We start from the raw sequence: 18,945 nt of genomic DNA, 5'->3' as shown, positions 1-18,945 counted from the left end.
AAACTGGACAGAGACCAAGCAAAAAAAGAGAACTACCGGCCAATATCCTTGATGAATACAGATGCAAAATTACTCAACCAGATATAGGAAATCGAATTCAACATTATCTAAAAAGAATTATCCACCATGATGAGATGGGATTCATTTCTGGGATATAGGGCTGGTTCAATATTCACAAATGCATTAATGGGATACATCACAGTAACAAGAGAAAAGATAAAAACCATATGATCCTGTCAATAGATGCAGACAAATCATTTGACAAAATACAGTTTCCTTTCTTGATAAAAACCCTCGAGAAAGTTGGGATAGAAGGAACTCATTTAAACGTCATAAAAGCCATTTATGAAAAGCCCACAGCTAATATCATCCTCAGTGGGGAAAAGCTGAAAGCTTTCCCCCTGATATCAGGAACATGACACGGATGTCCATTCTCACCACTATTGTTTAACATAGTACTGGAAGTCCTAGCATCAGCAATCAGACAACAAAAGGAAATAAACGGTATCAGAATCAGCAAAGAAAAAGTTAAACTTTCACTTTTCGCAGATGACATACTCTACTTGAAAAAACCGACAGACTCCACCAGAACCTACTAAAACTGATCCATGAATTTAGCAAAGTCACTTGGTACAAAGTCAATGTACAGAAATTGGTTGCATTTTTATACACCAACAATAAAGCAACAGAAAGGGAAATCAAGAAAGGGATCCCATTCACAATTGCACAAAAATACATAAGATACTTAGGAATAAACCTAACCAAAGATGTAAAAGATGTGTATGATGACAACTATAGAAAACTGCTGGGAGCCACATTGGCCTGCCTGGATGACACAGTCACAGCGAGGAAATGGCAGACGTTTGCACAGTACCTGCCATGAAGTGAACCTGGTATCTCCTTCTACTACTGGCTCATATTGGGAATGGGACTTCTGTTATTGATTAGGCCTCAAAATGTTCCAAATCAGACTGACATTTCCCACACAGATGCCTCATGAGAAGAAGCATATTCCCACCTCTACACAGAAGAGTTTTGACAAAGCACTGCAGATGTTTGTCGAAAGGTTCTTCTAATGAGCCTTACAGACCCAAGACATAGATAATAAAGTGGGTTAAGAACACAAGAGTTACAATTGACTCTGGCCTAGAGAAAAAGAGCCAAACTTAGAGATAAGAAACAGACAAGAGCCAGACAGAAGTTACTGCACATACCTTTGCTAACTGGTGCCACAAATCCCTTCCCTTACACTGATATCCGTTATGAGGAAGGGTAAGAGTAGGTAAAACTTAAACTCATATGCAAGGTTGTCACATCTACGGCTCCAATGGTGCTTACACTTTCAACATCAAATAACAAGGTTTACACAAGAAACTTACTAACCAGAGCAAATACATTCCTCCGTTTATGAGCCAGACAGAATGACTCCTAGCCTATGCCTGAATCTTAGCCTTCTTGATAGAAACAAATGTGTTTGTTATTTGCTTCTCACTAAAAACATCCTGCTACCTTCTTGGTTGTAAGATTTACTACCGATTTAAAATAATGTGTATGTTATTGGCTTTTCACTAAGAATATCTTGTTATTCTATTATATGTAAAAATTAACTATGTCACTGAAAGTAGAGTAGTTCTGCAAAAACGCCTCTGTAAAACGAGTTTCTGTGAAATTTTCAATGGATCATATCACTAAGTTTTAATCATAGTAAAAATTGCAATTTCTGATGTCCTGTTAACACTTAACCTATAAGTAAAGACACAAAAACGACAAAGCAGAGATGCCTGCTTGGTGATCAGAAAGAAACTCGAGGTTCTATCAACTCATCACTCAATTTCATCAACACCGTCCATTCTTCAGGGACCCCTGGACCTGCTGGAGCAGGACTCTGGCAGAAAATTATGCAGAAAATTAAAGAAGACACAAAGAAATTGGAAAACATTCCATGCTCATGGATCAGAAAAGTAAACATTGTTAAAATGTCATTATTACCCAAAGCAATCTACACATTCAATGCAATCCCAATCAAAATTGCACCAACATTCTTCGCAAAGCTAGAACAAATCATCCAAAACTATGTATGGAACAACAAAAATCCTGATAGCCAAATTAAAATTGAAGAAAAAAAAAACAGGAGGCATCACAATCCCAGACTTTAGCCTCTACTACAAAGCTGTCATCATCAAGACAGAATGGTATTGGCACAAAAACAGACACACAGACCAATGGAATTAAAAGGAGAAACCAGGACTGGACCCACAAATGTATGGCCCATTAATTTTTGACTAAACAGGAAGAAGTATTCAATGGGGAAAAAAAGAGAGCCATATGCAAAAGAATGAAAATAGATCACTTTCTTACAGCATACACAAAAATAAACCCAAATGGATGAGGGACATAATGTGAGACAAGAAGTCATCAAAACTCTAGAGGAGAAAGTAGGAAACATCCTCTGATACCTCAACCGTAGGAATTTCCTACTGGACACATCCCCAAAGGCAAGGAAATCATGAACAAAAATGAACTACGGGGACCTCATCAAGTTAAAAAGCTTATGCACTGGAGGGGAAACAATAAAAAAACTAATAGGCAACTGGCTAAATGGGAAAGGATAGGTACTAGTGATATATCAGATTAAGGACTAATATCCAAAGCCTATAAGGAAATCACCAAACTCTACCACCGAAGAACAAAGAATCCAGGGAAGAAATGGGCAGAAGACATGAATAGACACTTCTCCAAGAGGATATTAAGATGGTCAACAGACACATGAAACGATGCTCAGCATCTCTCATCATCAGGGAAATACAAATCAAAACCACACTGAGATAACACCTCATGCCAGACAGAGAGGCTAAAATGAACAAATCAGGAGACTATAGATGCTGGTGAGGATGCGAAGAAACGGGCACCCTCTTACACTGTTGGTGGGAATGTAAACTGGTGAAGCTAATTTTGAACACAGTGTAGAGTTTCTTAAAATAATTAACAACAGAACTCCCCTAAGACTGCTAGGGTTCTACCCAAGAGATACAGAAGTGGTGATTCATAGGGGCACATGAACCACAAAGTTCATAGTGGCACATTCAACAATCGCCAAATCATGGAAAGAGTCCAAATGTCCATCAACTGATAAATGGATCAAGAAGATGTGGTTTATATATAGAATGGAGTACTACATGACAATGAGAAATAATGAAATCTGGCCATTCGGAGCAACGTGGATGGACCTAGAGGGTGTCGTGCAAAGTGAAATAAGTCAGGCAGAGAAAGACAGGTATCAGATATTTTCACAGAAGAAACTTAGCAAAGGAGTGTGGGGGAAGGGAAGGGGAAAATAGTTGGGGAGAGGGAGGGAGGCAAATCATGAGAGACTCCTAAATACTGAGAACAAACTGAGGGCTGATGGGGGAGGGGGGAAAAGGGAAGGTGGTTGATGGGCATGGAGGAGGACCCTTATGGGGAAGAGCTCTGGGTGTTACATGGAAACCAACTTGACAATAAACTATAAAAGAAATAAATAAATTTCTATTATAAAAAGTAAAAAATAAAATAAAAAATAAACTAAAGCAAAAATAGCTGTGATTCCACCCACCAGTATGATAATATATGAAAAAGAAATGACAAAACTGTACAATTTACAACGGCACAGAATAAAGTATTTTGGAATAAACCTCAAAAAACATGTAAAATACTTTATAGTGCAAATGACCTATGTTGATGAAAGATGAGTAAAAATATGCACGTGTCTGCAAATATAACTGTATTCACAGATTGGAATTCCTCATACTGTCACCGTGCCATCTACACAAACTGACCTAGAAGGGCCCCTCTAACACTGCCGCTTACTTATAAGAAACAAATCAAAGTCTGGAGATTGAAATATGGTCAAAGGGTATGCAAATAAGGCCCTTTCTGTGCTAATTAAACCAGGACAGCCAGGACCTTACAGCTGGGAGAGGAGCCCCAGCCCTGGGAGTCCCAGGAGTCCCCATTCTGTGATCAGGACAGAATACAGACATCTCACCATGGACTTTGTGCTTGGCTGGGTTTTCCTTGTTGCTGTTCTAAAAGGTAATTCCTGGTGAACGTGAGACACTGAGTATGTGAGTGGATATGAGTGAGAGAAGCAGTGGGTGTGTGACCGTTTCCTGATCAGGATGTCTTGTGTCTGCAGGTGTCCAGTGTGAGGTGCAGCTGGTGGAGTCTGGGGGAGGCCTGGCGAAGCCTGGGGGCTCCCTGCGACTCTCCTGTGCAGCCTCTGGATTTGACTTCAGTAGTTATGAAATGAACTGGGTCCGCCGGGCTCCAGAGAAGGGCCTGGAGTGGGTCTCATATATTGGTAGTGGTGGAAGCACAAGCTATGCAGACTCCGTGAAGGGCCAATTCACCATCTCCAGAGACAATGCCAGGAACACGCTCTCTCTGCAGATGAACAACCTGAGAGTTGAGGACACGGCCATGTATTTCTGTGCGAGAGACACAGTGAGGAGACGTCAGTGTGAGCCTAGACACAAACCTCCCTGCAGAAAGGGATCAGCACCACCAGGGGGTGCACACTCTACACAATTCTGGTTTGTATTCCCTGGAGCAGGTGCAGTGGAGGTTATAGGCAGGTTTCCTGTCAGGGTTTGGGGCTCGCTTTCCACACAGCAGTTTCCCCAGAGAGACTGATGAACACAGGATTCTGTGCTTACCTATTCACTCTCTTAATTAGACACATTGTTGTCATAGGAAAACTACACAAACGTGCACAAAAGACACAGTTTCTTGCACTTGCTTACTCCTGTCCCTAAATATGATTGAATCCCAAATATCCTGAGGGAATACAGCTGAACTTTTACAGGAGTCCCAGATGCACTGACTGTAGAGCTAGCACTACAAGATCCCATAGCTCCTCATTATCCTTAGCCAGCTCTTCTCCCAAGCAAACAACAGGACACTTCCTTCCTGGCACTTTGCTACTCACGATTTTAATGAGTCAGATTTATTCAATAACTCTAAACAAAAAGATATGTCATTTCCTGAAGAACAGAACTCAAAGCACATTGGTTTACATGTTTAAGTAGGTTGAGAAGTCCCATGACCAAATATCACAAGTTAAAAATCCAGGAAAACCATTGGTGTAATTCGCATCGCATTCTGACCTAGTGTCAGTGAGAATATGGGGATTTGATAATGCAATTCAGCTGGCGGCAAGATGGTGGAGAAGTAAGGAACTCTATTACCTCCACCCTCCCACAATTATCAACTGAGAATTGAAGTCCACAATTTCTGTGCTCCAAGAATGGAGGTGCACACACAGACCCCTTATTGATAACAGCCCCATCGATGCCTGGGTGAGTGCAAACTGGGACCAGAGACTCTGGGGGAGGGAGCACAGGCCCTAAACTGAGCCAGAAGAGAAAACGCCCAGAAACTTGGCGCCAGCCCAGCAGAGAGCTCTGAGTCCAGAGGTGACACAGAACGTTGCAGGGCCATTCACGGGGCGCCCGTGTAGCCGGGCAGAGAGCCGAGGAGAAGAGCAGAAGAGACTGAAACCCTCATAGTGTGATCACTGGAAAGGGGAGATCTCGCCCTGGGACTGAGAGCCACTGGGCACAGGGAGAGAAAACCATCCCCCCAGCGGGCAGCTTGCCAACTTCTGGCAGAGCCAGGGAAAAACTGGCTCCCCACTCCCCCCACCGAATACTGGCCAGAAAACTGCCTGCCTCCCAGAATTCATTTTAACTGTGGTAGCAGCTTTAAACTGCGTGGACTAAGATTTAGAAACCTGGCAGGACTAAAAAACCAAAACAATTTGACCTGCCCTTGGCACGGAAAAGATGGACTTAAGAGAGTGGCTGGCAATGCCATTCTTTTTCCCACAACCACTGAGGCGGGGCCTCAGAGAGCAGCCCCTGAGACCCAAACTACCTACATCAAACTATGCAAATAGGCAATGGAAGGCTGTTTTGTTTTTGCTTGTTATTTTTATGATTTTTATTTTCTTTCCTTATAATTTTTCTCAAATTTGTTTCCTTGTTTTCTCTTTTCTCTTTTAATATCTCCTTCTTTTCTCCCTTTCCCCCCAGAAGTCTGGGAACGTCCAAAATTTATGCCCTGTGTGCTTAATTCAACTCTTACCATCCAGATAGTTTTTCCATTAACTCATTCTTATCTTCCACCTCCACAGGTTTTATGCTCTCAGACTGTCTTTTATCTCTGGCTGTCACTCTCCCCCCACCCCCTGCCTTCTTTTTTTCCTTTCCTGTCCACTCTTTTCTTTCCTGTTCCTTTTTTATTTCCCATTTTGATTTGCTTGTTTACTTGTAGTGTCAGTGTGTTTGCATGCTTGTGTTCCCTGTGTGTTTTCTGTCTGTTTTCCTTTTCAGGGCTACTACCTCAAGATACAACCCAAAGCACACGTAGTGGAAAGTCCCAAATATCACTGAGTAGGGAATTATATTAATCAGAGGCATAACAAGAGAAATCTAGAGACACCATTAAAAGAACAAGTCATAAACAACAGACACTGGATGGTCAAAGAGCCTCCTTTAATAGAGCAATACTCACAGGCGCACAGTGCAGAATGAGCTTTTAAAACTGACAAGAGACAGAAAGCTAGCCAAAATGATGAAAAGAAAGACCTCCCCTCTAGTGAAATTTCTGGAAGAAATCACAGCTACAGAATTGCTCAAAACAGACGCAAGCAACGTAACTGAACAAGGATTTAGAGTGATTGTCATAAAATTAACTGCGGGGCTTGACAACAGCCGAGAAGCCATCAGAGGAGCTATTGATAGGAAGAAGAGCGACCTTCAGAAGGCTATAAATGAGGTGAATAATAAAATGGAGCATGCCACTCCATGGACACAAGAAGCAGAGAGGAGAATAGGTGAATTAGAAGACACAGTTATAGCAGAGAAGGAAGCCAAAAGAGAGAGAGAGACAGAGAGAGAGACAGAGAGAGAGACAGAGAGACAGAGACAGAAACAGAGACAGAGAGAGACAGAGAGAAATTGATACAGGAACATGAAAGGAGAATTCAAGACCGGAGTGATACAACCAAATGGAACATTATCTGTATCATAGGAGTTTCTGAAGAGGAATAAAGAGGAAAAGGTCCTGAAGGAGTGCTAGATCAAATTATAGACGAAAATTACAACAACCTGGGGAAAGAGAAAAACATTGAAATTCAAGAGCCATATCAAACTCCCTTAAGAAGTAACCTGAACTGACTTTCATCATAACATATCATAATAAAACTGGTAAAATATAAAGACATAAAGAGAATTCTGAAAGTGGCTAGGGATAAAAGGGCCCTAACATACAAAGGGAAATCTATCAGAGTGGTTACACACCTATCTACTGAAATTTGGCAGGCCAGAAAGGAATGGCAGGAAATCATCAATGGGATGAACAGGAAAAATATGCAACCAGGAATTCTTTATCCAGCAAGCCTGTCATTCAAAATAGAAGGAGAAATAAAGGTGTTCCCAAATAAACAAAAATTGAGGGAATTCATGACCACCAAACCAGCCCTATAAGAAATCCTAAGAGGGACTCTATGACAGAAAGGTAGCAAGGAAGATAAGACACCAAAGACATCAATACAAACATGACCTCTACAGGGAACACAATGAATCTAAACCCATATTTATCAATAACAACACTGAATGTAAATGGACTAAATGCTCCAATCAAATGACACAGGTAGCAGAATGGATCAAAAACCAAAACCTATCTATTTGCTGTTTCCAAGAGACTCACCTTAGACTTGAAGACACCTTCAGATTGAAAGTGAAGGGATGGAGATATATCTACCATGCAATAGGACGCCAAAAGAAAGTTGGAGTAGCCATACTTATATTGGATAAACTGAAATTTAAAGTAAAGGCTGTAACAAAAGAAGAAGACGGATATTATATAATAAATACAGAGTCTCTATGTCAGGAAGAGCTCACAATTATAAACATCTATGCACCGAATTCGGGAGGAGCCAAATACATTAAACTACTAATCACAAACAGAAACAATCTTATTGATAAGAATGTGCAATTGCAGGGGGCTTTAATACTCCACTTACAACAATGGATAGGTCAACCAGACAGAAAATCTCTAAAGAAAATATAAAACGGAACGGCACACTGGAACAAATGGAATTAATAGATATATTTAGAACTCTGCATCCTGAAGCCAGAGAATTCATTTTCTTCTCAAGTGCGCATGGCACATTCTCCAAGATTGATCACATACTGGGTCATAAATCAGCCCTCCATAAATAAAAATGAACTGAGATCATACCTTCCACACTTTCAGATGACAATGCTCTGAAACTTGAAATCAATCACATGAAAAGGTCTGGACAACCTCCAAAAATGTGGAGGTTAAATACCACCCTACTAAGGAATGATTGGGCCAATCACGAAATTAGAGTGGAAATTCAAAAATATATGGAAAAAAAAAAAGAAAGGCAAAATACAACAATCCAAACTCCCTGGGAAGCAGCAAAGACAGACTTAAGAGAAAAGTTTATTGCATTCCAGACCTATTTCTTCATACTAGAAAAAGGGCAAACTCAGAATCTAAGAAAGAACCTAAGGAAACTAGAAAGAGAGCAGCAAGAGCACTCAGAAGCAGAAGAGAAATAATAAAATCAGGGCAGAAATAAACAACAGAGAATCCACAAAAGCAATTCAACAGATCAAGGAAACCAAGAGTTGTTTTTTTTTAAATAACTAAGCAAATTGATAAACATCTAGCAAAGCTCCTCAGAAAGAATAGGGAGAACACCCAAATAGACAAAATCATGAATTAAAATGGATCTATTACAACTGATCCCTCAGAAATACAAGCAATCATCTCAGATTATTGTGAAATATTATATGTCAATGAACTGGACAATCTAGAAGAAATGGACAAAATCTGAAATGCACATGCACTACCAAAATTAAAACGGGAAGTAATAGAAAATCTGAAGAGACCAATAACCAGAGAAGAAATCTAATCACTTATCAAAAAACTCCCAAAGAATAAAACCCAGGGCCAGATGGATTCCCAGGGGAATTCTGTCAGACATTTAAAGCAGAGTTAACACCCATTCTTCTCAAGTTATGCCAAAAAATACAAATGGAAGGAAGACTTCCGGACGCATTCTACGAAGCACATATCACGTTGACTCCTAAACCAGACAGAAACCCAACAAAAAAAGAGAACTACAGGCCGATACTTTTAATGAATACAGATGCAAAAATACTCAACAAGATACTATGAAATTGAATTCAACAGTGTAAAAAAAGAATTATCCATCATGATCAAGTGGAATTCACTCCGAGGTTACAAGGCTGGTTCAATATTCACAAATCCATCAATGGGATACATCACATTAACAAAAGAAAAGATAAAAACCATATGATCCTGTCGATAGTTGCCAAAAAGCATTTATAAAATACAACACACCTTCTTAATAAAAACCCTCGAGAAAGTCGGGATAAAGGAACTTATTTAAACATTATGAAAGCAATTTATTAAAAGCTCACAGCTAATATCATCCTCAATGGGGAAAAACTGAGAGCATTCCCCCTGAGATCAGGAACATGACAGGGATGTCCACTCTCACCACTGTTGTTTAACATCATACTGGAAGCCCTAGCATCAGCAATCAGACAACAAAAGGAATAAAAGACATCAGAAGTCGCCAAGAAAAAGTGAAAATTTCACTTTTCGCAGATGACATGATACTCTACATGGAAAATACAATCAGCTCCACCAGAAACCTTCTAGAACTGATGCGTGACTTCAGTAAAGTTGCAGGTTACAAAATCAATGTACAGAAATTAGCTTCATTTTCATACAACAAAAATGAAGCAAAGAAAAAGATATCAAGAAACAGATCTCATTCACAATTGCATGAAACCCCATAAAATACCTAGGATTAAACCTAACCAAAGATGTAAAAGACCTGTATGCTGAAAACTATAGAAGACTTATGAGGGAAATTCAAGAAGTCAAAAAGAAATGGAAAAACATTTCGTGCTCATGGATGGGAAGAATAAACATTGTTAAAATGTCATTATTACCCAAAGCAATTTACACATTCAATGCAATCCCCATCAAAGTTGCACCAGCATTCATCTCAAAGCTAGAACAAATTATTTTAAAATTTGTACTTAACCACAAAAAAACCTGAGTAGCCAAAGTAATATTGAAGAAGAAAACAAAAACGAGAAGCATCACTATCTCAGACATAAGCCTCTTCTACAAAGCTGTCATCATCAAGAGAAAATGATATTGGTGCAAAAACAGAAACATAGACCAATGGAATAGAATAGAGAGCCCAGAACTGGACCCACAAATGTATGACCGATTAAACTTTGACAAAGCAGGAAAGAGTATCCAATGGAAAGAAGACAGCCTCTTTAACAGGTGGTGTTGGGATAGCTGGACAGCAACATACAAAAGAATGAAACTAGACCATGTTCTTACACCATTCACAAAAATAAGCTCAAAATGGCTGAAGGACTTGAATGTGAGACAGGAAACCATAAAAACCATAGAGGAGAAAGCAGAAAATAGCCTCCTTGACCTCAATCGCAGCTATTTCCTACTCGATACATCCCCAAAGACAAGGGAAACAATGACAAAAATGATCTATTGGGACCTCATCAAGATAAAAAGCTTCTGCACTGCAAAGGAAACAATAAAAAAAACCTAATAGGCAACCAACAGAATGGCACAACATAGTGGCAAATGGCATACCAGATAAAGGGCTAGTATCCAAAATCTACAAGGAACTCACTAAACTCCATACCCCAAAACCAAATAATCCATGGAAGAAATGGCAGATGACATAAACAGACACTTCTCCAAAGAGGACATCCAGATGGCCAACAAGCACATGAAACGACACTCAGCGTCAATCATTATCAGGGAAATGTAAATCAAAACCATTCTGATATACCACCTCACACCAGTCAGAGTGGCTAAAATGAACAAATCAAGAGACTACAGATGTTGGCGAGGATGTGGAGAAACAGGCTCCCTCCTACACTGTTGGTGGGAATGTAAACTGGTGCACCCGCTCTGGAAAACAGTGTGGAGGTTCCACAAAATACTATCAACGGAACTCCCCTATGACCCAGCAATAGCACTGCTAGAGATCCTCCCAAGGGATACAGAAGTGCTGATGCATAGGGGCACATGTACTCCAATATCCATAGCAGCATTTTCAACCATTGCCAAATCGTGGAAAGAGACTAAATGTCCATCAACCAATGAATGGATCAAGAAGAGGTGGTATATATATACAATGGAATACTACATGGTAATCAGAAAGAATGAAAGCAATTTGTAGCATAATGGATGGACCTAAAGGGTGTCATGCTAAATGAAAAAAGTCAGGCAGAGATGGAAGATACCATATGTTTTCAATAAAAGGTATAACAGGAGTAACCTAACAGGGGACCATGGGAAGGGGAATGGGAGGGGAAGAGTAGGGGAGAGGGAGGGAGGCAAATCATCAGATACTTTCGAATGTTGAGTATGAGCTGAGGGTTGAAGAGGGAGAAGGGAAACAAAAGGGGTGGAGAGAGGCACTTGTGGGGAAGAGCACTGGGTGTAATATGGAAACCAGCTTGGTAATAAACTATTTTTTAAAAAAAGAAAGGAAGTTAAACTTTTAAATATACATGTAACAAAATTTACCTAATAAATGATGATGTAATTCTCAGAACAAGGGCAGGAGGAGACCACTATTAAGCTCAACAGCTCACACATGCACATGGAGAGTAAAAATGAGGGTATGCTTCCTCCCTCTGCACTGGATTCTATTCAGAACCTTAGTGGAGTGGGTGATGCCCATGCAGACAGAAGCCATGGATGGAAATGCCAATCTCTTCTCAAAACGAAACACAGCCATCCACAGAAACAATGGTTAATCTGGGTACCCACGACACAGTCAAGCTGACACATAAAGCTAACCATGACAAGTCAACCTCCTGTAAACCTGGAGCTAAAAGACTGAAGATTTAGAAGCCCATGCCATCGCTGGGTGGAGTCTGGTGGGCATATCAGTGCTCCTGTGGAGAAGGAGGACAGAGGCCCATAGGAGACACTGTGGTCTGAGGACTCCCTGAGTCATATGGGAAGAGACAGTCCCTTCTTGGAGTGCATTGGGAGAGGGGGCACTGCCTCTCATGAGACAGGAGAGCTGACAGGCACCTTTGCACTTCCCTGTTCATTAGTATAGGAGCCCCTGCTGAGAGCAGCTAACTGGATGTTCTTTTTTTTTCTTTTTTTTTTTGGTTTGTCACTATGACTCCAAGCCCCCAGGTGTTTCTGCAACTGCCCTTCTGGAACAAACCAGCTCCTGCCACAGCACAGCAGACCCTCTTCCAGAGGATCAGTGGGGACCCCTATCATAATGATTCATACAATTGGGAGTCTTCATACCCAGCTAGAGCTCCTGAGATAAAACATAAGAGTATTATGATGGGGGTGTGGTGATAACACAATCTCCAAAAACTAGAGAGTGCGCTGATGCCAATATTTCCTCCCACCGACCAACATGCACAGACTTCAGCCAGCAGCACAGCGCCATCCAGTGGGAGCTGAGTCTCTGACACCAAGTCTTCCCCCACCCCATCTGCTTTCCTTAGGTGCTTCCTTACTTAGAAAGCTGCCTGAGAGGCAGAGCAGCAGTGCTCCCCTCCCCGAAAGACCAGCTTAAACCCCCACACTCACCAAGTCTATGGACCATATAGTGAGACATAGCTTCAGCTCTAGGAGAAATAAGAATTAGCTTCTGTTAACAAGCACACCGAACTCATCTAGCTAAAACTCACGACACTGTGGACAAGGTCTCAACACTCCTCACTGGAGGCCAGCAGAAACTGAAGAGGACCGACTGGAGGGACAGAGCAGCCAATACACAACAACACAGTGCACACAGCACCCACAAGAAATGCTTCCTGAAGTGTCAGGCCCTGGACAGTATGTGAGCTCTTCTTATTAAAGCCATTTCTCTAGGAGCCGAAAACATAACAGGATTTCCTAAAACCCAGAAGAAGGCAGAGATATAGACATATGCCACGATGGAGGAATTCATCCCCCCCCCAAAATGATAAAAAGTCATGACCAGGGATATTATTAAAACACATATAAGTAATGTGCCTCAAATAGACTTTTTAAAAATTATCATAAGTATACTGGTTTGCCTGAGGAGTGCATAGAAGGCATGAGGGATACCCTTACTGCAGATAGAAAAGACCTGAGAACATGTCAGGCTGAAATTTTAAAAATACTGTAACCGAGATGGGAAACTGATTGGATATCATGACCTCAAGGCTTAAGAGGCAACAGATCAATGAGTAAGTGACATAGAAGATAAAATTATGGGGGAAATAAGCAGGAAGAAGAGGAAAATTAAAACATTGTATCACAGATGTATACTGAGGGAGCTTGGCAAATACATAAAGTGTAGTAACATTCTTTTCTAAGGAGTTCGGGAAGAAGAAGAGAGGTAGAAAAGGGAAGAAGTTTTGTCTGAGTGAATTACAGTGGAAAATTTCCACAAATTGGGTAGCAAACAGACATCCAAATTTAGGAGCATGGAGAATCTCCATCAAAATCAACAAAAGCGTGCCAACACTGAGACATATTGCAGTAAAATTTGCAAAACTGACAGATAAAGAAAAACCCTAAAAGCAACACAGCACAACAAAAGAACTTGTTAACCTATAAAGGAAGTCAAAAGATTGTGGCAGATCTCTCCACAGAAACCTTCAGACAAGAAGGGAGTGGCATGATGACCTCATCATGCTCAATTCAAAAATATGCAGCAAAGAATACTTTATCCAGCAAGGCTGTCGTTCAGATAGAAGGAAATATAGGATTTTCCTGACAAAGACAAAAGGAGTTCCTAGTCTCTATCCAGGCCTGCAAGAAATATAAAAGGGGACTCTTTAAATCCGAAAGGAAGACTAAAAGCAAAAAAGACTAGGAAGAAACAGAGAAAATCTCCAGAAACAATGACTTTAGAGGAAACACAATGGCACTAAGTTTATATCTTCAATAATCACTGTCAATGTAAATGCGAAAAATGCTTCCATCAAAAAACATAGCGTATCAAAATGGATTAAGAAAAAAACCCAATCTCTTTCTATGCACTGCATACAAGAGACTCATTTTCAACCTGAACACCTTTAGATTGAAAGTGAGGGGATGGAGAATAATTTATCATGCTAATGGACACCAAAAGAAAGTTTTAGTCCTATATTCCTGTCACACTTACTAGATTTTAATTTTTTAATTTTTAATTTATTTTTGAGAGACAGTGCAAGCAGGGGAGGGTCAAAGAGAGAGGGAGAAACAGAATCTGAAGCAGGTTCTGGCTCTGAGCTAGCTGGCAGCACAGAGTCCGAGTCAGGGCTTGAACCCATGAAACGTGAGGTCATGACCAGTTCCGAAGCCGGTGCTTAATCGACTCAGCAACCCAGTGCCTTCAGTAGATTTTAAACCAAAATCTGTTAAAAGAGATGATGAAGGCAGTGTATCATCATAACAGGGTCGATCCAACCAGATCTAAAATTTTAAATATTTATACCCCAAAATTGTAAGCACTGATATATCTGAATCAATGAATAAGAAACATAAAGAAACTCATTGATAATAATACAATAATAATAATAGACAACTTTAACACTCCATTGAGAGCAATGGACATATTATCTAAGCTTAAAATTGAAAAGGAACTAATACCTTTGAGAGACACACTGGTGCTAAAATGAACAAATTAGGAGACTACAGATGCAGGCGAGGATGTGGAGAAACAGGCACCCTCCTGCACTGTTGGTAGGAATGTAAACTGGTGCAGCTGCTCTGGAAAACAGTGTAGAGATTTCTCAAAAAACTAACCATAGAACTCCCCTATGACCCAGTACTAGCACTGTTAGGATCTACCCAAGGTTTACAGAGGTGCTGATGCATAGGGGCACATGCACCCCAATGTGCATGACAGCACTTTCAACAATAGCCAAATCATGGAAAGAGCCTTAGTGTCCATCAGTGATGAATGGATCAAGAAGATGTGGTTTAAATACACAATGGAGTAGTACATGACAAAGAGGAAGAATAATGTCTGGGCATTTGCAGCAACGTGGATGGACCTCGAGGGTGTTGCTAAGTGAAATAAGTCAGGCAGAGAAAAACAGATACCACATGTTTTCACTCATAAATGTAAGAGGAGAAACTTGCAAAGGACTATGGAGGAGGGGGAAAGGGAAGTGGTTGGAGAGAGGGAGGGAGGCAAACCATGAGAGACCCTTCAAAACTGAGAGAAAACTGAAGGCTGAGGGGGAAGGGAGATGGGAAGGGGATGATGGGCATGAAGGAGGGCACTTGTGGGGATGAGCACTGGATGTTACATGAAAACCAACTTGACATTAAACTATAAAAGAAAAAAATAGTTTTATTTTAAAATGTAAAAAAAAAATGAAGAACAACAGCAAAAAGAGCTGTGATTCTGCACACCAGAATGGTAATATATGCAAAAGAAATAACAAAAGTATACAATATACAATGGCACAAAATAAAGTATTTTGGACTAAACTTCAAAATGTGTGTAAAGTACTTGTATAGTCAAATGACCTATGTTGATGAAAGACAAGTAAAAACACACACGTGTCTGCGAATATAACTGAATTCACAGATTAGAATTCTTCACACTGTGACATCGCCATCTACACATACTGACCAAAAAGTGCCTCCCTAACCCTGTTGTTCACTTTTAAAGAATCAAATCTAGATCTGGAGTTTGATATATAGTCAAAGGATATGCAAATAGGGCCCTTTCTGTGCTGATTAAACCAGCCCAGCCAGGACCCTGCAGCTGGGAGAGGAGCCCCAGCCCCGGGAGTCCCAGGTGTTCCCATTCTGTGATCAGGACAGAACACAGACCTGTCACTATGGAGTTTGTGCTTGGCTGGGTTTTCCTTGTTGCTGTTCTAAAAGGTAATTCATGGTGAATGTGAGACACTGAGTATGTGAGTGGGTATGAGTGAGAGAAGCATGGATGTGTGACAGTTTCCTGATCAGGATTGTCTTGTGTCTGCAGGTGTCCAGTGTGAGGTGCAGCTGGTGGAGTCTGGGGGAGGCCTGGTGAAACCTGGGGGCTCCCTGCGACTCTCCTGTGCAGCCTCAGGATTCACCTTCAGTAAATACGGCATGATCTGGGTCCGCCAGGCTCCAGAGAAGGGGCTGGAGTGGGTCTCAGGTATTTATTATGATAGAAGTAACCCAACTACGCAGACTCCGTGAAGGGCCGATTCACCATCTCCAGAGACAACGCCAAGAACACGCTCTCTCTGCAGATGAACAGCCTGAGAGTCGAGGACATGGCCATTTATTTCTGTACAAAAGTCATAGTGAGGAGAAGTCTGTGTGAGCCCAGACAAAAACTTCCCTGTAGAAGGGCATCAGCGCCACCAGGGGGTGCACACTCTGCACAATTCTGGTTTGTATTCGCTGGAGCAGGTGCAGATAGAGGTTACAGGCCGGTTTCCTGTCAGGGTTTGGGGCTTCCTTTCCACACAGCAGATTCCCCCAGGGAGCCTCTCTGGACACATGTTTCTGTGCTTACCTATACACTCTTTGTAATAGAAACTTTGTTGTCATAGGCAAACTACACTATCATGCACAAAAGACACAGTTGTTAGCACTTGCTTATTCCTGTCCCTAACCATGATTGAATTACATATATGGTAGGGAAAACAGCTGAACCTTTACAGGAGTCCCAGATGCACTGACTGTGCAGATAGCACCACAGGATCCCATAGGTCCTCATCATCCTCACCCAGCCCTTGTCCCAATCAAACAACCTGACACTTCCTTCATGGCACTTTGCTACTCAGGACTTTAAATGAATTCCAATTTATTCAATTTCCCTAAACAAGGAATAATCATCCGTTCCTGTGGAACAGAACCCTAAGCACATTGGTTTACATGATTAAATAGGTTGAGAATTTCCATGATCTACTATCACAAGCTGAAGACCCAGGAAAACCAGCGGTGTAATTCTCATCTCATTCTGAACTAGTGTCTAGTCTGAGAACATGGGACTTGATGATGTAACTCTCAGAACAAGGGTGAGAGGAGACCAATGTTCCAGCTCAACTGCTCAAACATACACAGGGAGAGTAAAAATGAGTGAATGCTTCCTCCCTCTACACTGGATTCTATTTAGAACCTTAATGGAGTGGGTGATGCCCATGCAGACAGAAGCCATGGATGGAAATGCCAATCTCTTCTAGAAACACATCACCGACATCCACAGAAACAATGGTTAATCTGGGTACCCATGACCCAGCCAAGATGACACATAAAGTTAACCATGACAAGTCAACCTCCTATAAACGTGGAGCTCAAAGCCTGAAGATTTAGAAGTCCATGCCATCCCTGGGTGGAGTCTGGGTGGGCATATCAGTCCTCCTGTGGAGAAATAGGACAGAGGCCCATAGGAGCTACTGTGGTGTGAGGATCTCTGGGTTATATGGGAAGAGACAGTCCCTTCTTGGAGTGCATTTTGGGAGAGGTGACACTGCCTCTCATGAGACAGGAGAGCTGACAGGCACCTCTGCACTTCCCTGTTCATTAGCATAGGAGCCCCTGCTGAGAGCAGCTAACTGGATGCTCTCTTTTTGATGTCTGTCACTATGACCTCCAAGCCCCCAGGTTTATGCAACTGCCCTTCTGGTATTAACCAGCTCCTGTAACAGCACAACAAGACCCTCTCCAGGGGATAAATGGGGATCACTGTCATATTGAGCTAATACATCTTGGATTTGTTTAAACCCAGCTAGAGTTCCTGAAGTAAAGCATAAGAGTATTGTGCAGCCATGTGGGCTATGGCTTAGACACAGACATGATGAAGGCAGGGTTCTGACGGAAGTCTGAGACCCACATGTGCAGATTGGTGTCTCTTGGTGAAGGCTTCCTGAAAAGGGGCAGATGGGAACTCCAACTCCAGGGAAAAAAGAGTGGGCTGATGAGGATATTTCCTTCCACCAAGCAACATGGACAGACTTCAGCAAGCACCACAGTGCCCACCAATGGGAGATGAGCCTCTAACAACAAGCCTTCCCCCACCCCACCTGCTTTCCTTAGGTGCTTCCTTACTAGGGAAAGTGTAACTGGAAACCAGAGCAGCAGTGCACCCCTCCCTTCAAAGACCAGAATAAATCTCCACACTCACCAAGTGTACTGACCACATAGTGAGGCATAGCTTCAGCTTTAGGGGAAATAGGAATTAGCCTCTTTTAACAAGTAGACTGAACTCACATAGTTAAAACTCACAACACTATGGATAAGGTCCCAACACTCCTCACTGGAGGCAAGGAGAAACTCTGTAGAGGACCAACTGGAGAGACAGAGCAGCTAATACATGATAGCACAGTGCACACAGCACCCACAAGAAATGCTTCCTGAAGTGTCAGGCCCTGGACTGTATGTGAACTTTTCTCAATAAAGCCACTAATCTAGAAGTAGAAAACCTAACAGGATATTCTAAAAACCAGAAGAAGTCAGAGACATAGACATCCTCCATGATGGAGAAATTCAACCCAAAAGAAAAACGATAAAAAGTCATTACCAGAGATATTATCAAAACACATAAGTAATATTCCTCAAACAGAACTTTTAAAAACTATCATAAGGATATTAGCTGTGCCTGAGGAAAGCATAGAAGACATGAGGGATACCCTTACTGCAAATAGAAAAGACCTAAAAACAAGTCAGGCTGAACTTTTAAAAATGTTGTAGCCGAGATGGGAAACTGATTGGATATCATGACCTCAAGGCTGAAAGAGCAGATGAATAAGTGACATAGAAGATAAAATTATGGGGGAAATGAAGCAGGAAAGAAGAGGAAAATTAAAACATTGCATCACAGATGTACACTGAGGGAACTCAGCA

At 41.4% G+C, this 18,945-nt stretch overlaps 1 pseudogene and 1 gene segment (V, D, J or C); both read left to right on the top strand.

The window, feature by feature from the left end:
• The first annotated feature begins 3,977 nt into the window (after positions 1-3,977).
• On the top strand, positions 3,978-6,408 carry LOC115291348. The segment is given in 3 exon segments: positions 3,978-4,071; positions 4,175-4,571; positions 6,372-6,408. Coding segments are annotated over 3 exon segments (480 nt in total).
• Positions 6,409-15,926: 9,518 nt separating this feature from the next.
• Positions 15,927-18,094, top strand: LOC115291347 (annotated as a pseudogene).
• The last annotated feature ends 851 nt before the right edge of the window (positions 18,095-18,945 follow it).

Source organism: Suricata suricatta, chromosome 5, assembly GCF_006229205.1.
Source record: "Suricata suricatta isolate VVHF042 chromosome 5, meerkat_22Aug2017_6uvM2_HiC, whole genome shotgun sequence".
In the NCBI taxonomy this organism is placed as follows: domain Eukaryota; kingdom Metazoa; phylum Chordata; class Mammalia; order Carnivora; family Herpestidae; genus Suricata; species Suricata suricatta.
The sequence above is the reverse complement of the archived record's forward strand: the minus strand, read 5'-3'. Positions and strand labels throughout refer to the sequence as shown.